At 36.6% G+C, this 20,686-nt stretch overlaps 1 protein-coding gene across 1 annotated transcript in view; it reads right to left on the bottom strand.

Annotated features, from left to right (window-relative positions):
• Nucleotides 1-20,686, bottom strand: part of SFXN2 (sideroflexin 2) — a 32,965-nt gene that overhangs the window by 11,963 nt on the left and 316 nt on the right. The window contains exons 2-5 of the mRNA XM_072423891.1: nt 15,855-16,026; nt 8,012-8,182; nt 3,903-4,001; nt 1,955-2,030 (exon numbers count right to left, since the gene is read on the bottom strand). Coding sequence (XP_072279992.1) covers nt 1,955-2,030; nt 3,903-4,001; nt 8,012-8,182; nt 15,855-16,026 — 518 coding nt within the window. The remainder of the gene's footprint in view (nt 1-1,954; nt 2,031-3,902; nt 4,002-8,011; nt 8,183-15,854; nt 16,027-20,686) is intronic.

Below are 20,686 nucleotides of genomic sequence, written 5' to 3'. Positions count from 1 at the left end.
GTTAGTTTGTCTAAGTCTGTTTGTAGGAGTGCAAATCAGAAGAAATTATATGTGCATGCTACTGTTCCTCAAACACTGCCTACTACTTTGAACACCATAGGCTACAATAGAGATCAGAGCTATTTGTTTCAAACACGGTAACTGCCACATTTGCAGTGATTGCTACTTTATGAATGTGGGAATTGCATCCTCAGTGTAAGTCAAAAGTTGCTGATTGCCACTTTTAAAAGAGTCAGTTGCAGCTGATCACCAGTTCTTGATAAATGACCCCCTTTTCATCAGACTTGTGGCTCCTTTCATCGTAAAACAAATACACAGAATGATTTGGGGGATTTATATTAAGTGCCATGTCTAAGGCTACATACACATGTGCAATATTTGTCGTTGGAAAGGATATTTCACGATACTGTCCAACGACAAAAGACTGCACGATGCATGAACGGTGCTGTACATACTTCACTTGCATTACCATCGTTCGTTGTCCATCGTCTGTGGATCCACCAGGACTGAGACGATTATTGGAGGAGAACCATGGCATGTGTGTATGTACCCTAACCAGTAAGTTGTGACACCTCACATAAACTGACCTGTGTTGAGGTTTAGTGATCCTTTAAGCGGTTGGAAAAATGTGGTCAATGTAAAACTTTAATGTAGTTGTTATTTTTTTGCCAGCTTTGCAGTTTTACGAATACAGACCATTAATGTGTTACTCAGATGAAGTCTCTTCTAGCTAACAAACTGACTACAAAAACATCTTATATGGTTACTAGTTTATATATATATATATATATATATATATATATATATATAAAAAAAAGTGTTACCAAAAAGTAAAAATATCACACACAGTCTGCCAGGACTGAGCCGATTATTGGACGAGAACCATTGCACGTGTGTATGTAGCCTAACCAGTATAGGAGGATTTAATGAGTTACACAATGAACTCCTAGCAAACCTTTTTTGCTACTTTTTATTGTCTCTCTGTACACGTTGGTTGACAATTATCTTTAGCAGTCCTGGGTTCTGTTTAATGACTGAAGACTGGTGTATATAGAAACGTTCCAGCAAGCTTCACTTATACACATCACAGCTTATTTTGTAGCGCTTTACATAAACTGACCTGTGTTGAGGTTTAGCGATCCTTTAAGTGGTTGGAAAAATGTGGTCAATGTAAAACTTTAATGTAGGTGTTATTTTGCCAGCTTTGCAGTTTTATGAATACAGGCCATTAATGTGTTACTCAGATGAAGTCTCTTCTAACTAACAAACTGTACAAAAACATCTTATATGGTTACTAGTTAAGGTAAATATGTTAACAAAAAGTACAAATATGACACATAGTTTACTCTTATATTCCTCCTATATCCTTCACTAAGAAAAGCTGAATTTTGTACATTAAAGGTTCTTTTTTTTCTAAAGCTCTTTGGTGCATGATCACACCCCTAATTAAAACACCTCCTACAATAAGCCAGGTCCACCCAGTAACTAGGTCATGGATACTGCACAGGAAGACAGCTGGGGGATAAGTCAGACCAAATGGCCTAATGTTCTCCAAACAAAACTTTTAAAGCCAGGGACACAAAGGCTGGTCTTCCAGTCAGTAAAAATCTTTCTCTGCTTTTAACCAAAATGCCCAGTAAGGTAGCATGGAAAAAGGAAAGCATGAAAATGTGTGCAAAGTACAGCGACCACAGTCCCACACTTAAAACACAGTTGGGTTCCCAGAAACCCAGTAAATTTTTCATGCACTGGACTGCACATGCACCACAGGCTTCTATCAGCTCAGCTTCTTTAATAAATTGTCAAAACTGTATTTACCTGGGAGAGCAATTGCTATGTTTCCTTCATAATCAATTTCCTTTCAATGTTTTATCTACATAATGTATCTGCACAGAAACATTTTTTATTTATTTTGTTGAACACACACATACAGAGAGACTCCACATTCCCATACCTTGGTATACAGGTTAAGTCCCACTGCTGTAGCCAGAGCCGTACTGGTAGCGGTCACATAGGCAATGCCAATCTGCCTACAAATAAAGACCAATACACCAATAAATTCCAGGACACAGAAAGCAGGTATGCATTATATGTTTGTTTATCGTGTGCTACTTTAATTTAAACTCAACTGATCTTTATGGCAATTCTATTTATCTGTAGTGACAAATGAAATATTAATTTATCTTTCAAACACAATACAAACTTTGGGAGGGGATATAATGTAAAACTGCTACTTTTATTTACATTGGCAAAACACAGGTTAACTTGAAGCTGCTGTTAAGGTCTATACATATGCTGAATTTTTTTTTGTCTGCAGTGATGATTTGTGATTATCTGGGGTGCAAACCTATCTTCAGTACAGGTGCCCCACTTTTCATCACTTCTCATTTTACCCCTTCCCTTTTCACATAACGGAGCAGGCTCATGGAAGTAGCTCTGATGTACAGACTATAGGAAAAAAGTGTTACCATAACCTCCACAAAAGCAAAAGAGAATCTAAAACTAAATTTTGGCTGTGGCAATGGTAAACGTTGATTTGTTTTATTAATTTGTATGTATGTATTGATTATACTACTATAATAATCTTCTCATATGTATTTAATAAGTGCAAAAACTGTTGATCTTGTGAGAAATTCAGAGCTTGAATATATTTTTAATATCCTGTTGTTTTGATTTTTGCTGGTTCCACATATTTTAAAAATCAAATATAATATGTCAATATGGTTTTTAAAAATAAACATTTTCCTAGGAGATCACACTCCTTTTGCCCCAAAGGTGGGGAATTGGGCATCATTTTGGAACTGTCCCCAGATAGGGAACTTGTGGGACCTGGCCCTGCAAATTATTAAGGACACTGCTGACCATTCACTCCCAAAAGATCCGGTATTGTACCTGTGTTACACAGGGGTTGGATCACCATATGTCTACTGGCGGTCAGAAGGGTGATATTAAAGGAATGGATTACCACAGTAGCGCCTTCTATGTCAGCGCAATGTTGAAAATGATTTTTGACAGGGAATCATTTAAAGCAGAAAGGGCGGATGATAAACAAATCACCCGTTTTTTCCAGGTCTGGCATTAATAGATATACTTTTAAATGATAAGTTTAAATATTCCACTTGGATGGTCACACAGGAGATGACTTTACTGGTACCTACCACAATATTCAACTTTGCTTTCAAAACTTATTTTATAAAATAGAATCCATAACAAAGCGTGGGTCTCATGGTCATGTTTAGGTTTTGGTTCTAGTTCTTTTATTGTCTTTTTGTCATTTTTCTTTGTTGTGTTATTTTTTTTATATATGTATATGTATGTCTCCAGCAATTCAGGATTTTTTAAACCTTGTGTGTAATCTGCTAATGGAACTTGTGGTGTCGTAAATATGCCAATGTATCTTACATGAGTGAAACATGTGATTTTGTTGTACTGCTTTGTGAAAAAAAAATTTTTTTTACACCTCCTGGGAATCTTAACTTTTCCAGGATTTAGTGATATCTCTGAGATCCAAAGTTTATTGATTTAATTTTATTTCTAATTTTGCAATGTGAAGACCATGATGTCATCATGCTGGATATGATGTCATAACTGTGTAGTAAAATTCTTTGCCAGTTGCTGCTATGTATGGTGAGAATTCTACAAGTACACCAAAGTTCAGAAGGCTCAAAATGACCCTCAGTGGTACATCCTGCTTTTGAAAAAGGTACAAGTGAACCTAATATTCAGAGTATGAAAAATCAGAGAAACTTTACTGCATATGAGCCTTCTATTGCCCTATTACATCATTTTGTGCAGGTTTTCGATGTACTACATACTGTATGCAGTAGTTCTCAGTAAAAGATGAAGACACTAAGCATATGAGATAAAGATGGCCATGACAAGTAAATACACTCTGAACTTACCCAAGTGTGATGGGAGATGCCGCATTTCGATTGGTGTAGTTTACAAGTGCGTTAAACGACTGATTAACCCATTGCCAAAACACCACAGCAGGAACAGTCCTGTTTAAATGTTCAACAAAAGAATTAGAAGAGAAAGGAAACACTGTTCTCTGCACAACAAAAATGCAGGAAAACTTTTTCAAGCTTATTTGACACTGCAAAGAGCACATTTTGAGATTGGCTGCAACATTACTACTGCAGAGCGATGCGGTTTGATCCAAGGAAAAACTTTTATATAGATTGGGTAAAGGTTAGTCCCTCTCTCAGATTTTTAGTACTGTTGATATTTCCATCGGGGAAGTTCACCCAAGTATTTGTACCGCTGACCGCTTTTTTTCTCTCCTTTCTCTGAGCTGTCAGAGCAAACCAGTATCCCCATCCATATTTCTCTTCTATTCAATCATTTGTAAGAGCAGACTAAGATTTCTTCCATCTTCCTGTTTGATAGCAGTCTGACAGTCTCAGAAATCCCCTAAAGAAGCCAACTGACGAAACGCGTCGGGTGGAGACAATGATACAGCTATATGATCATTCCCAATTGATGCTCTGTATCTATCTTATCTGTACTTCAAAACGGTGTACTACATAACCTTATTTGCATTTACTTTCTACGATCTAACATAAAATGGCTGCATACTACAATATGCATTTATATTTGTTTACTCACTAATTTGTAGTAAATATAAATTACTTTATTTGTCAAAAAGCTCTTCTTTCTCCTATTTTTGCACTTCTTGTCAGTCAGTTGTTAAAATCAGGGCTAGCATAAAGCATATCTAAGTAATATATAGGAAGAGCCTACTCTATCTCTCTCTAATATCCCTTAATTGTTCGAGTTGTCCTCAGTACAAGAGGTGAGGGGAAATCATCCAATAGGGGAACCATTTCCTATGGGAGATCTCCTCACACTTCCTGCTGTGCTACACGGACAGGAAGTGATGGGTGCACAGACAGCAGGTTTTACCCTTTCCTTGCTATACCTAAAACGAAACCAGTATATATACCATATTTTTTGCCGTATAAGACGCTCCGGAATATAGAACGCATCCAATTTTAAAGGAGGAAAATCTAGAAAAAAAAGATTCTGAAAGATTATTCCCCTTCTGATCACTAATGTGCCATTCATACAGGTATCCCCCTTCTGATCACTCATGTGCCATTCAAATTCCCTTTCTGATCACTCTGTGCCTTTCAAATTCCCTTTCTGATCACTCTGTGCCTTTCAAATTCCCTTTCTGATCACTCTGTGCCTTTCAAATTCCCTTTCTGATCACTCTGTTTCATTCAAATTCCCTTTCTGATCACTCTGTTTCATTCAAATTCCCCTTCTGATTACTCTGTGTCATTCAAATTCCCATTCTGATCACTCTGTCATTCAAATTCCCATTCTGATCACTCTGTGTCATTCAAATTCCCCTTCTGATCACTCTGTGTCATTCAAATTCCCCTTCTGATCACTCTGTGCTTTTTTTCCACTGTACGGCAGTTAGGACAGGGAACAGCAGGGGGCGCTGTACCGGCTTCTTTCACTGCAGCCAGAAGAAGACAAGCTGCTGCCAGAGAGAAGAAGAGACACACGGTGCATTTAGCCAGCAAGGAGAAGAGACACACGCAGGATCGGGTATCGGGTGAGTATCTTATTTTAATTATTTTATACCCACATTTGTTGTATAGGACGCACCAACTTTCCCCCCCAGTTTTGGGGAAGAAAAAGTGCGTCTTATACGGCAAAAAATACGGTATACACTTTAAGTAAAAAGTAAAATTGGGGTGCTTTTTTCACAGACCACATGAAAGGTGAAAGACTGCATTTGTATGAAGGTAAATATTGTAGGTCTTGGGGAGGGGATAAGATGGAAATCTTATTTGGTCAGGACTCCTAGACCAGAAGCCTTAAAGGTTTCAGTAAAGTCCGGGTTGCCCCCAAAAGATAAAAATGGATAATAAGAAGAGAATAATCCCTATTTAATGTACAGCGCTGCAAAATATGTTGGCGCTATATAAATTCTCATTATTAGTAATAATAATCAGAGCTAGAATCCACAGGATGCTCCTCTTAGGTTTAGCAACATCAGATCATCCGCAAAGTACATATTTGTAAACTACGCAGCCTATCCTAATACCTTTCAAAGGGCAAGGATGGTTATTTTTTAATATAAAGGTTTATAAATTAATAAAACTACAAAAATACATTTTAGACACAAATTAAGGAAAAAGAGGGGGGGGGGGGGTTAAAAAAAAAAATGGATTTGTTTCTGAAAAAGGAGTAGCCCCTTGAAATGATAGACAGTTAACAGTAGTTTGAAGGACGTAATGGAAGCCTTGACTATAATGACTACCAGGTCCCCTGACAGGTTCACTTTAATTATTTCGGCCACAGAGGAACCAACTATACCTTAGGCATGAACAGTATAAATGTCTGAAGCACTATGATCTAGAATCCATTAAAAGGCAGGCATCCAAAAGGAAGTTTGCTGAGCCAGTGAAAGGTATATTCCTGTTATTTCATTATATATCTTCTGTTAAATCTGTCTCATCCACATTGTTAGAACAACCCTGCAAGTGTTCACCCAGGTAATGATTAACATGCCCCTGAGACCAGACCTCTGCAGATACATCTGACAAGCAGCTGGGTATATATGAAGGCTTCCCATACTGAAAATCTGTAGATGTATAACCTGCATCATTAGTGAAGAACAGATGACAGCTATTTCTTTACAGGGCCCATTATTCTCACTCATGTCAACTAATGGGGATCAAGAGCACTGAAAAAATACTAGATTCAGATAAGTTTGGAGGATCGTTAGTAATGTTTGCAGAATATGCGGTCGAGCCACGTCACACAAAATTAAATATCTTGTTGGGCTGCCTTTAGCTTTCAACATGGCACGCAATTGCTGCGGCGTGGTTTCAATAAGTTTATGCAATGTCAACATTTTTTTTTTTTATCCAGAGTTGCATTCATTCTTGTATTGATGGTAGGGAAAATGGGCCACTGCATAAAGTCTTCTCCAGCACATCCCAAAGATTCTCAATGGTGTTAAGGTCTGGCCTCTGCAATTGTGAAAATGATGTCTCATGCTCCCTGGGCACAGGGAGATGCAATGCACACAGAGATGCAATGCACAGCCTAATTGAATAGGATTTTTTGGGATAATGGGCCTAATTTATTAAAGCTTATCAAGGCTGGAGAGAATACACTTTCATCAGTGAAGCTGGGTGATCCATCAAACCTGGAACGAATTTCCTCAAAGTAATTTGCCAGATTCATTCCAGGTTTGCTGAATCACCCAGCTTCATTGATGAAAGTGTGTTCTCCCCAGCCTTGGAGAGTTTTAAGAAATCAGGTCCAATGTATCATCATCTGGTGTTCCAAGGCTAGGTACACACGTGCAGTAATTGCCATTGGAAAGGAACGATTAACAACTGATTGTTTGATAATCGCCGATGAACGAGGAAAGTCGCTGGAAACAAACGACCATCCTGGCAGGTCCGTTTGGGCGACGATCATTGACCATCCATTGTGTGTACGGTCGTGTAGTGATCGTGGATGGTTCTGCGGTACACTTTTTCTGGTACACGTCACCTCCTGCATCGTTCAAACGATTGTATTTAGTGTGCGTACAATATTGGTGGATTAAATTTGAATGATTATATCATTACAGCATGTATAGAATCGTGCACTATATGATCGTTCAAAATAATCATTAATCTATGGTTAGTTGTTTGTTTTCTAATGATAATTATTGCACACGTGTACCTAGCCTAGGATTCACATATTCATTTTGTTTATTTTTGATTTTGGAAAGTAATTGAATTTGTATTATTGGGGAAGGGAGTCAGTAAGTATGCTTTTCCTTATAGTAATATGAATTGGTAATGTTAAATATTACAATGCTTGAAAAAAACATCTAAGCTGCTTTAGGAAGGGCAGAGCCAAAGTAAAAAGGACCACAAGCCATATTAGTTGTGGCATGGATGGTTTTCCACTTTCTTGCTGCTGGAAGGGTAGACAGCACAAGTCAAACCTTTGATAAATATCACACATGCATAATAAAATAAAACTATACCTGTAGAATTGCAGCATACAGCCAGTGATTGCCATTCCTCCAGGGACCTGGAAGGACATTCTACCAATCAGGTTCATCTTGTCTCCGGTGTCGGGGTGGAAGGCGGAGTCATACAGCTTCTTGGCATAATGCAGTTGTTCTATGCTGGTACCTGGTGGAGTGCCACCTGCTCTGAACACAGAACACACAGTCTAATCTGTGCTTTCATAAGAAGATATATTACCAGAATCATCCAAAAATAAATCCTAATTCATATAAGAGAGAGAAAGAATATTAGCAATTAAATACTATATTTTCCAAACCTGCACTGGAAACATGACTGTGAATATTTTAAACAAAATACTGCGTACTGGCACATACTGGGCATATAATGAAATCACAGAGCAGCAAATAAGTCCATTGTGGATATGTAACATTAAAAGAATGTGCTAACAAAAAACAAAATTAATAAAAAAGAAGAGCTTATTAGCCAGAGGGATGACTTTATCAGTCTGCTGCTGCTCCTTCACTGTTCAAATAACTGAAGACAAGCAAATTACAATGTGAGGAGTGCCATTTGCTTGGCTGTGTTGCTGCACAAATAAATAAGAGGACTAAATAGACAGAAACACAAATAATTGTCTATCTAAAACAGCCAGCTGTTTTTTTTCATCTGCGCATTTAGCTGTTATCTCAGCATCGAGTTTTAGAAAAAGAAAAGGAAAAGAATTGAAATGATTAGTCCGCGAGAGGATTGAAAAATGTTTTAAGAGAAAATTTGATTTATGAGAAGAGTCATTTAAACAATATTATGTGAAGGGAAATATTTAAATGAAGCTTGCAGATAATTCTGAAGTTAAACCGAATATTGCTAAATATATTACTGGTACCTGTTAATACCAACTTCAAAATATATTCTTTATCGGTTTTAACAAGGTAATGATCAGATTTGAACAATACAATAAAAACAATGGAAATTTTTACTGCAGAATAGTAACAACCTGACTCCAATTTTCCTTTGCATGCTGGAATCATGTTTCCTTTGCCGCAAGAAAAAATGATTTAATACTACAGAAAAAGCTGGCTACACAGTGCGATTCAAACTGCATATGTATTCAGTCCTCTGCCAAGTGTATAGGTTTGACTTCCTGCTGCCCTGTCAGTGTCCATGCCTGATTGTACTTTGACTGGATATGGAACATTGATCAATAATTTAACAAAGAATTTTCCCCTAACCGTGCGTCAGGGAATCTTTTCCCATATTAATTTTTTCTGGCCAACATCACCCCAGAGTATGGTGAATATTGGACTGAACGGGTCTTTTCATTGGGTCTGATTTTTTAAGCTCTTGAAGGCTTTTCAAGCTCTCCAAGGCTAGAGAAGATCGTCATGTATCGAGTATCATGGGTGAACCTTGGTGATCCAGCAAACCTGTAATGGATCTGGTGCAGGATTTAAAACATTTGTCAACTAAGACCAAAAGATATTTAAGAAATCTATTCCAGGTTTGCTGGTTCACTCATTATAATCTTCTCTCCTGGAGAGCTTTATTAAATCAAGTTCACTGTCTTTTTGCAAGTGGTTGTTGCTGGTAGCATGGTCACTTTTCTTTTTTAGACGCCGCATGAAGCTTACAGGGAAGCCAGTTGGAACCACTGGTCAACTCTCATTCTGTTTTCAAATTTTTTAACATACCCCTTCTTATATTGTTATACTTGTTTTATATTGTTCTTCAATAATAATACATGTAAAATGTAATAAACCTTTACATATCTAATACATGCTACCCTTATGAATACATTGAGTAATGTTAAAAATACTCTGTGTCTATTGTTTATACATGCGGCTTATCAAGGCTGCATATTTAGATTCCTTTCTTTGATTAGCCATATGGAATATCCGATTTTTATAAGGGTTCAGATAAAAGAAATGGCAAGGTGGGACCTAATAGGGATCCCCCAGGAAGAAGTCTGCAATCAAGACAGCATGGGATTCGCTGGGTGTGGTTAATACATTGATCAAGTAAGTACATTTTTCATAACTAAGGCGAGTTTTTTTATGTATTTAATTAAATATTGCACTTCTTTTATGAACTGACCATTTTGAAAACGAATAATAATCAACCAAGATATCAATAGGACAAGTTTAGGATTCGCTTTCATCTAAACATTGACCTAAACACACACGTCATAAGTATACCCTCCAAAATTTCTAAAAACATAATTTAAAAAAAAAATAGCAGACTCAATGGCCATGATTCATTAAAGCTCTCCAAGGCTGGAGAAGACACACATTTCCACCAGTGAAGCTGGTGGATACTGAAATTGATTTCCTAAAAGTAATTTGCTATTTGTTCGCAAATGTTTTGAAACCTGGACAAGATCCATTCCAGGTTTGCTGGATCACCCAGCTTCACTGATCAAAGTGTATTCTCTCCAGCTTTGGAAAGCTTTTTTAGGCCCAAATGACCACTTTGTATTATTCTGCTGTAAATCTAGGTTTCCATCTCCGTTGATTAGGCCTATTGAATTGGAATGTCAGTGGAAGGAAATTTCAAAGAGTGATACCGGTCATGCTTGAAGGGGCTACGTCAATCTGTGATCTCCCGGGAAAGAAAGGCACATTTAGCATTATTGTGGCCTATGTTTGTGGAAGAGGCCCCCGGTTGCTTAGGCACTGAACGATTTAGGAATGCATGCCTAGTTCCCCTTATGATTGGCATTTGCATGAGCCAACCTATGGTACATAAAAACCTGGTTTCCAACTCAACAAATAACAAGTCCATTACGGCCTACTATTTTACAAAGTAAATACGTTAAAAGACTCTGTTAATGCCACTTTATTTCATAAAAGCAGTTGAAGTTTCATTAGCTGAGAAGTGATTTCCTAAGTGACAGAACCCTTTTAATGGATTTCACACAAAAAGCTGATCATTAAAATCTGACAGCTTTATTGATCTCTGCCAGCCACTGGAGATGTTTTGATACCCAGCTGTCCTCCCGTTGCCTAGCAACAATCTACCTGCATTAAGTGGAAAAAAAAGGCCCAACTAATTGTAGCACTAACATATATTACATTTATTTTAATAAATTGCTTAATTTATTGTTGGAGAATTTAAAAATTGAGCGTAGAATATTTTGTTTTTTGGGATTTCATAAATTGTCCATATTGGTTTAAACACTGAAGAACAGGGATCATTTGTCTGGCCTGCCTATATTATCCTGTAAGATTCCCCTTGGCATTGTTATACATCAGTGCCACCTTTGTGCACAACTACACACAAATCTTTAGCCTTTTGAACACCCTCTGCAGACGGGAAAAAAGAATAAAGAATGTTCCTGTGTGCCCTTCATCAGCTTATGATGTGATCATAGAAACCAAGGCTGTCATTTTTGAAGGTGGCCAGTGCGACCACTTAAGTGATTTTTACTTGAGTGGAGTTTCTGGCTTTCTGATTTATAGCCTACAAAAACTGAAACATAGCCCAGTGTACAAAAACCAGTTAAACACTTAATATTCTACTCTTTGCTCAGAAAAATATTGCAATATTGTAATCCTATCTGTGTTCAATAGTGTATATTTATATTGCAATCCTATCAGTGTACATAGAAATTGTTTTCAATAATGTTTATTATTTTTAATATATAAACCATAGAAAAAATAACAACATAAGTGGAAGCATATGAATTTTTGAACAGATGAGTTTCCAGTCCAAAGAGTCTATTGTTGATGATAAAAAAAAAAAAAAAAACACTACTGGATTGAGAATAGTCATTATAATATTTATACTCATGGCAATTACAATAAACATATTTCACATATATATTTATATATTTCATATGTTTGTGTTAAACAAAATAAAACAACCCGTGTTACCAACTTGACAATGAAGGTAAAGAATTAGACGGTGTTGAATATTGTAACAATGGGTCCAATACATATAGAAATCTGTGATAGGACTGTAACAAATACTAGTTACACACACCAAATACAATTGGTATTTTTTTTTCCCAAAAAACTAAATACTATCTCTTTTTAAAGCAGAACTAAAATTAATCATTTAAAAACCGTATTTTAGAAGGGACAGGCGATGTGGCTTCTGTAATAAAACAAACGTACCTGCCTGATACCACTTACCTGTTCGCCCCATTGCAGGTGCCCCCATCTTTACCCAGTCCTCTCCCAGGTTCGTGCACCAGAATGGTGCAACTCCTATTGTATGTGCATAGGAAAAGATTGGGATTAGGCAGTTAAGTTGATTTAGTTGCAAAAAAGGCATCACTTGTCCTTTTAGCAATAATAAACCTGCCTGCTAACATTTATTTCACATAGAAGTTTAGTTCTGCTTTAAGTTGCATGTCAATGTTATTGATCACCTGCCCCTCTGTACCAAGTTTATGCCTACAACCAAGAACATCAGGGAGGGCTTCATGGGATTTTCATGGCAATTTTCCACAACAGTAACCTGTGTCTTGTGATGTGTTTTTAAACCAGAATTTGCAGCCAGAAGCCCACATGACTGGGTGACAAAGCAGAAGAACAACTGAGTTACAGCAACACAGTTTTGTGACCCGAAAAAAGAAAGGCCGAGACAAGAATCTATGTGACTGCATCACAGGTATTATAATGAAAGCACTCCAAAATACCAAGTTAAAGTTTATATGAAATTTTAGCACCTGGGTTCACATCTAATTAGGCATTTGAAGGCTGTTGCTCGCTTAAATTCTCCATTTTATTGTCTCGCCTGTAATCAAATGCACTTTAAAGGTGAAAAGGAAATATTAGGATTTTTTTTTTCGCCATACCAATATCTGATTTCTAGGTGGAAATCTGAATGGATTCTAGATTGCCTTACTTTTTGGGCACTGAATGTCCGAAGGAAATTTTTTGGGGAAAATTTCCAATTGGTTCAGCCTGGATCTGCATACAATTAAAGTGCCACCAAGCTGAGTTCATTGTAAAGGGTTTTTAGACAAGTTAAAACTACAGGATGTGCTCACATGTCCCTTCACCTAACCCACTAAAACTTTACCCTACATTCATCTGAAACTTAAAAATTAAATCACCCTACAAAAAAAAACCTTCACAAATCAACCTTAGAACTAACTCTGAAAATCACCAATTGACACTTAACACTAAGTGCATCAAAACAATAACTTGTACAAAACTTTGCGGATCCGACTTTGTATATTCATAATCAGAGGTCATGCTCGGTAAAAAGTGGATAAACAATGGTATTCGTAAATGCTAAAAAAATGCAGTAAAAGTTATTTGCTTCAAAGAATCTTTTCTGCCTTCTGGACTTTTGTATTGATCCTTGAGGGCCTGTGTCATGGGGCTCCTGTCAATGGAATCAGTTTGATATTAGTTAGAGATGCTTCTGAGATCAGAGGTCAGATCTGACATTCAGAATTGACTGACAGGTGCAGTTGACTTCCTTTAGGCAAGATTCACATTCCTATAGACTTGCAAGCAAATGCAAAACCCATTTTAGTAACATTGATCAAAAGGGGGAAGGAATAATCATTAGGTAATAAAACAGAAGGCCAGGCTTCCCAATTACAGGATATGTCAAATACATTCATCTGTCCTGCATTTCGACCTTTGTTTATTTAAACTCCCAGCTTGACCCTGACTTTATATTCTCATTTTATCTAGATGACCTAGACCTGAGAGATTATGGAAAGTACCTTTACCGACTCTATAATACAGTTTGCCTGGTTGATGTTCTGATCTTTTGCCTTTAAAACCTTCTGAATCTCTGACCCCAGAAGGAAGATGCAGCTTATTATCTGAATGAATATACAAGTATGTGACTGAGAAGACGTCCATGCAATTATCTTACTTTACAATGAGTTCTTCAGCATGTGGTAGGTCCACCTTAACAGACCGAAATGAAGCACGTTTATTATTAGGTTTTCCATACATTTTAAACTTTTACGTTTAACTTCACTACCACATACTAACAACCAGATAAGCAAAGCATCCATCCCTACAAGCATGAAAATTAAACAATGGCTTTACATTATCTCTCAGTGGTAGGTCTCCATTATCCCTCTGAAAGCCTACACTTTCCTACTAAGGATCCAAACTATTGGTACAGAAACTCCTATTTTGAACTGAGGCCTACCTGCATCTAGATCTTGACACTAAAAACCTGTGATGTGGCCTTTAGCTTACCTATCTGAAATGCATATACACTGTTCTCCCCAGCCCCTTTTAGCTGGGCGCACCACCCGGCACTTTTCAGTGACCATCAGGGTGTTTTTGGGTGATTACTGAAGATTTGGGTCACAATACAGGGGCTGCCACCCACCTACAATTTATTATTCTGATAATACTGCATAAAACACTGTTACTGTTAAACACTGCATATATCATGATTGTAGGGGTTTTACTGCAGACCTGCTTCTAGAAAATCTATAGAGATCAAGAACGCCAAAGAGAAGTCAGAAATCCTAGTTTGTATATTTGTTCTAGGTTATGAACTAAAACTTTCAGGAATGGTAAGCAAACATTTTAAACTTGTAAAAATAAACAAACTTTTAAAAACTTGACAAGTTTATTTTAAGTTGCTTGCTTTATAACTGTGCCATGACAAATTGTATACAATTGTATACTTGAAGAGATACTATGAATGACCTACTAATGACTTCCTCACTCATAACCTCATCACACACACGGATACAAGACTTCTCTAGAGCTGCCCCGACTCTCTGGAATGGTCTCCCTCGCCCTATTCCGAAGAGCGCTCAAAACCCATTTTTTCAAACTTGCCTACCCGTCTTCTTCTGTCTTTTGAAAACACCACTACATATCTCCCATCCTATTGTGTGTGAAATTCCCCCACCTACTAGATTGCAAGCTCTTCGGGGCAGGGTTCTCTCCTCCTGTATCACTGTCTCTATTAGTTTGTCATTTGCAATCCCTATTTAATGTACAGCGCTGCGTAATATGTTGGCGCTATATAAATCCTGTTTATTAATAATAATAATAATAATAATAATAATAATAATATGAAGAGAAAGACCAAGTACAATGGTGTATAAATCTTTTATTAGGAATAAGTGCATACAAATTCACGCAAGTTACAAAAGAACTACTTTGGGAAGTACTGATGTCTAACCAATGTACAGTGGCCTGTAATTACAAGTGGGAGTACTGCCACTAACTGCTAATTCATAATGGTTGGGTACAAGCCCTACCTATAGTAATCCTTAAACAGCCTGCATACATCTGTTTGTCTAAAAATAGTTTTATGCTGACGATCCTCTTTTCTTTTTTAGTTTCTTTACCTTGTAAAACTGCAAGTAACACACGGTTTTGCAAGTTGCACTTTTTCATTGACATATGTATATGGAGATACACCATTATCACCCTGCCTCCTGGTTTGGACAACAGAAAAGGACTCCCCCCACCCCCCATCTTTAAAAAAAAGGAGTACAAAAGAAAACCAAGTCAGTGTATCTTAGAAGTGGTAAGTTGTTACATATATATATGTACATACATCTTTTTTTTTAATTCTTTTTCTATAAGTAATTTTTTATTACTTTCCAATCCCACTGCTAACTCTTTACTGTCAATTTCCAGTGCAGGTTTAAATCCAAATGAAATATAGTTCAAATATCAACAATAAAGCAGGAGGGGCCCAGGTGAAGGACTCACGGGGGTCTCTAAGTATTCACATATTTAGTACATAGAATGTTTTAGTTATGTTCTTGTACACTTACAGTGAATTTTTCTGGTAGGTTTAGGTTTATTATAATATTATGCATTTGTATACTGAAACACACAATTCATGTACTATGTTTTCAGTGTTATGTCTATATATTATTGTAAAGAAAGTAAGTTACTTTGCAATTACCTGCAAGCCTCAACAAGCATCTTAGCTCTGTCCAGCTCTTGCTCAGACACAACCACTGTCCTGGGATCTGTAATATTGAAGAAGTGCTTCAGGCGACCCATAAACGTAGTCTGATCCCATCTTGGGGCATCAATGTTAAACTTGGAAACATCGATTTCCATAATTTCCTTGCCTGTTGTAAATTAAATTAGACACAATATGGTTACGAAGTGAATACAAAATGCTGCTGTGTCCAATAAAAGAGATTTAAAGTGAAAAGGTAGACCATGTTCTACAGAGTATCAATTTAGATTTAAAAAATAATTACAGGAAAAATATTCCTATGAATTGTTTTTGCGTCGGAAAGTGGGAAGGACTTTTATTCTCCTTATTCCCTTCATTCCTCAGGTTGCTCCTCTCATGTTATTGATCCCCCGCAGCCTCTTTCCAAGGCGCTCCATGCTGCAGTATCAAACAAATCATCCCCTACAATGCAAGGAGCCCTGAAGTATGTACACACACTAGATGATTGTCTAAAATCTAGCGCACAGTGGTCTCATGGTGGGTCCCTAAATGACTGAGCTGGGACAACTGCTGTTATTGCATATAGAGAAAACACAATGGGTGCCGTCTTTTCATGCTTTCCCTCCCTATAGAGCTAAAAAATGATGTGAACAGAAACATTATTCTACTATCACTGGAAACGATCATTTTTATCAGCCATGAAAATTTTAACAACTGTACTGTACAAAGACTGTAGAGCTGGAGAAAGAAAAGTGTACTGGCTTCAGGGTGAGTGAAAAAGAGGTAAATAAATATGCCTTTTACTTTGCCCCTAGACAAAAACAAGCATTTATCTCATGCAGTATATGCCCCCCTTCCCACCTACAAACACAGGACTTTTCTATATATATATATATATATATATATATATATATTTATTAATTATTATTATATCTGCCATGCAGCTTTACAGATGAATAAAGGTAGCTGATCAAGTACATGATGATCCTAATGTAACAATAATGTAACAACACCGCATTACCTAGTTAAATCCAATACCTCCTTAAGAAAAGTACCTTTATTTTAATAACAGCCTGTTATATCAAGTTTGAAGCATATGAGTAGGATGATGCTATGAATATGAATGGAAATGATGCCAAAAATGTATGATAGTCATCCAAGCATATGTAACAGACCAATTTAAATGCATGTGCATATCACATGGTTCCTACACGCGTACAAACAATATGCTGACTATTAAACATGGCAGTCTATTTAAAGATCTTGTTCAGAACTATATACAGTGACCTCTATAATACTGTTATTTAGTGAACAGTGAACTGAAAAAAACACAGCTGACTCAGATAACAGATAACATAGAACCAGAAAAGTCAAATTAAGGACATTCTTCCTTTAGAAAGTGATATATTGCACATAATTAATTCAAGCGTGGTAATTGGTAATGCCCCTTGTAAAGGACCTAGTGAAGCATGCCTTTTTTTATTTTACTTTTGTATGAAAAAACCTACTGTATATATAATGTCATGATGTCAAAAAATATTGACCTTGCATTGGGACCAGAGGTGAATAATATGTATATGTATGCAGTGCTGGGATCACTAACAGTTTCTTGCAATTCCCATGCACCATGTAATTTATTCTTTAATTTGTTTTTTTTTTGCCATGTAAGTGATGTGACAATGAAATGCTATTTTCTGCTGCATGTGGCAGAGCCCTGAGGACTTACTGATACTGGAGATTTTTTTTTTATTTGCAAATCAATCACAGACCAAAAGAGTGCTAAATTAGAGCCTACATTAGTAAAATACATAGGTAGATCTTTAAACGTCATAGGTTATTTGGGGAGCTTATACTGCATCCTATTTCCAGATTCAAGCATTACTTGCTATAATCAGGCAGGACATGGCCACCCTGCCTGCAATTGTGGTAACACAAATTCTTCTATCAGTTAACTAATTTCTGCTCCTCCAAATAAAGAAGGGAACAATTGAATAAAGAAGGGAACAATTTGAATTTCTCAAGCATAGAAACTTTATGAATCCTTTATGGTAAACTGCATCTGTTCTTTCAAATGAAACCTTCATTCCATAAACCACACCGCACTGCACTTTGCAGACCTACAAATTATGACTTTCTCCAAAAGTCAGCAGTAAATCCTTATTCCATTTCTAACCCCTCCACCTGGCTGATGATGTATATAGAAAACAGTGGAACCATTACAGAAACAACAGTAATGTCATGATGGGTGAAATAATGGCTGGGCCTTACCATGCTTGTGCTGTGCAGAAGCAAAACTGGTGATGGCCAAAAATAACTGGATCCTAATGGGCCAGACTGGTGCATCTTTTTTGAGCTTTATAGTTTATATTTAGCACCAATTTTTGTAAGTTTTAGCTAAAATAGATGGTTGCTTTAAATCACCCATACAAGTGTAACCAACACATCCAGCCATTCCCACTGTAGTCTAGGTCCCCAAACGCATTGGCCAGCCATTATCTTTGTATATGGTCAGTCAGTATGGTAAAAATTCAAAAACTAACTTCCAGAGTCACTTCCAGCTAACGCCCCTTAGGGGGATAACCATGTCCAACTGACTTTAAGCTCTGTACACAAACTTTTGTAACTTTTGTAGAAGCTTAATGATCTGAGTGACTTTAACATAGGCCAAAAATTCTGGCTAGACGACCATCTCCAAGAGGTCATGATTTGTTGGGTATTCCAACATATGCAATGAGCAGTACAAGAAAGAACAAGCAGTGAACCAACACCAAAGGTCATTGGAATGCACTCTACAGTTATATTTTAAATTGTAACAGAAAGTACAAAGTGAGTATTGAGCAATGATTATCCACAGAAATTAATCACAAGCAGATACAAGGCATGTCAAGCCGTGACCTAAAATGCTCCCTTCTTTCCACATCTGTACATTTCACATACATTTGTTACCAAATTTACATTTAATTCTGATGTGAATTTATAAACTGGAAAAGCATAAAACTGAAAAAAGTATATATTCTCCTTTTTCTGAAATCCAACAAACAAACAAGCATCAGAAAATATGCTAACGAATTTGTTTAAAATTGTTGTTTAAAATGAGTTATTTCATGCTAAAAATTCAAATAATATATCAAAATATAAATAAGTATAAATAAAATATACAGATTAACAATACATAATAAAATAAATAACCCAATATTATAAATAAATAACCCAATTCTAGATTGGGTTAAAACACTCTTTATGTTTTGTGCATCTCAAAAAAGAAATGTTCCTACTTTTCCTGCCCCGCAAACACAATAAGAAGTAAATGGTCTTTGTCATTGAAACAGTCATCCCCAATGGAAGATTTCCCCCTCTATTCTTGTTTCGCTCACAAGTCCAAATTTTGGGTTCTCCATCACTTACAGACTCGGCAACAATGATCACCACAACAAATACAGAAAGTGATTCTCACAAGATGAGACCCAGAGATAAAAAAATCATAAACAGACTATAAACCCTCTAATAATTGTACAAAACTTACAAAAAGTTTGGGCTTTGGATAAACTTTACCAGAGCTGGAATCAATATTGACACTGTTTTATGTAAACTTGAGATTTAAAGTAAAACTCCAATGAAGTGTTTTTAGTTTTTTGTTTACGCTAGAGAATGGGCCATTTCTCAGAATTCAAATTTTGTACACCCCCATTAACATATCTCCTCACTTCCTATGTGGTCACCAGTAAAGGGAGTGATAGAAAGCTTGGACACATACAGTGAATCTATTACAGAAGAGTGGTGAATGATTATAGCTTTTGGACAACAACTACAAGGTGACAACAGTTCTACCGATACCCAATCATATCTGTAATGCTGCAGCTTTCTGCAGGATCAGTCTGTATTATATAAGAGGGTAAGGTTTGCCCGATATACAAGAAATCAAAGTTCTATTAATAAGTCATAAAAAGCAGCTGATAAAAAAAGATCAGAGTCCTACAAACTGATTTTTTTTTTAAATATCACTATGCAAAAAGCTGCCAATAAATAACACATACAAGTTACAAAGTACAATGAAATACATTATATATATTTATATATTATATATAAGGGCTCAGTTTTTAAAACAGGGAATCAGACATTTCTCAAACATTTGGAGAATCTTCCAGGTCCATGTGTTTCAATGGTAGTAATGAATTCCCATTAGGGAATGTTTGAGGGAATATCAGATTCCCAGTTTCAGAATTACTTTTTTCTTTATATCCATTATCAAATTTTGTATCCCAATATACACATTTAAATATATTCCATTATTGCATCATACACATAGCTGGCACAGAAGATCACCCGATACCAGACAATAATACTTTTTTCCAAAAATGTTTTTGTTAACTCTCAGCTTTTTAATAAAAATGTATTTAAACCCCAAAAAATAATAAAAGTTCTAGGGGACATCAATCAATAATGTGACAGCGCTGACAGGCATTTTATTAAAACAGTAAAAAAGTTTTTTTAAAAAATCCAGGGACCAAAGCTGCACAAATAGATGGTAAATATTGGACCTGATCTGCAGAATGATGAGCTGTCAGGGAATGCAATATAGCAAAAAAATATTCCCGATTTATTGTACAGCACTGTGTCATATGTTTGCGCTATATATTTCCTGTTTAATAATTTCCCACACCTACTTGATTATAAACTCTTCTGGGCAGGGTCCCCTCCTCCTGTGGCACTATTTGTATCTGTCTGTCATTTGCAACCCCTTTTTAATGTACAGCGCTGTGTCATATGTTGGCGCTATATATATTCTGTTTATTAATTTCCCCCACCTCCTTGATTGTAAGCTCTTTGGG

Source organism: Pyxicephalus adspersus, chromosome 10, assembly GCF_032062135.1.
Source record: "Pyxicephalus adspersus chromosome 10, UCB_Pads_2.0, whole genome shotgun sequence".
In the NCBI taxonomy this organism is placed as follows: Eukaryota; Metazoa; Chordata; class Amphibia; order Anura; family Pyxicephalidae; genus Pyxicephalus; species Pyxicephalus adspersus.
The sequence above is the reverse complement of the archived record's forward strand: the minus strand, read 5'-3'. Positions and strand labels throughout refer to the sequence as shown.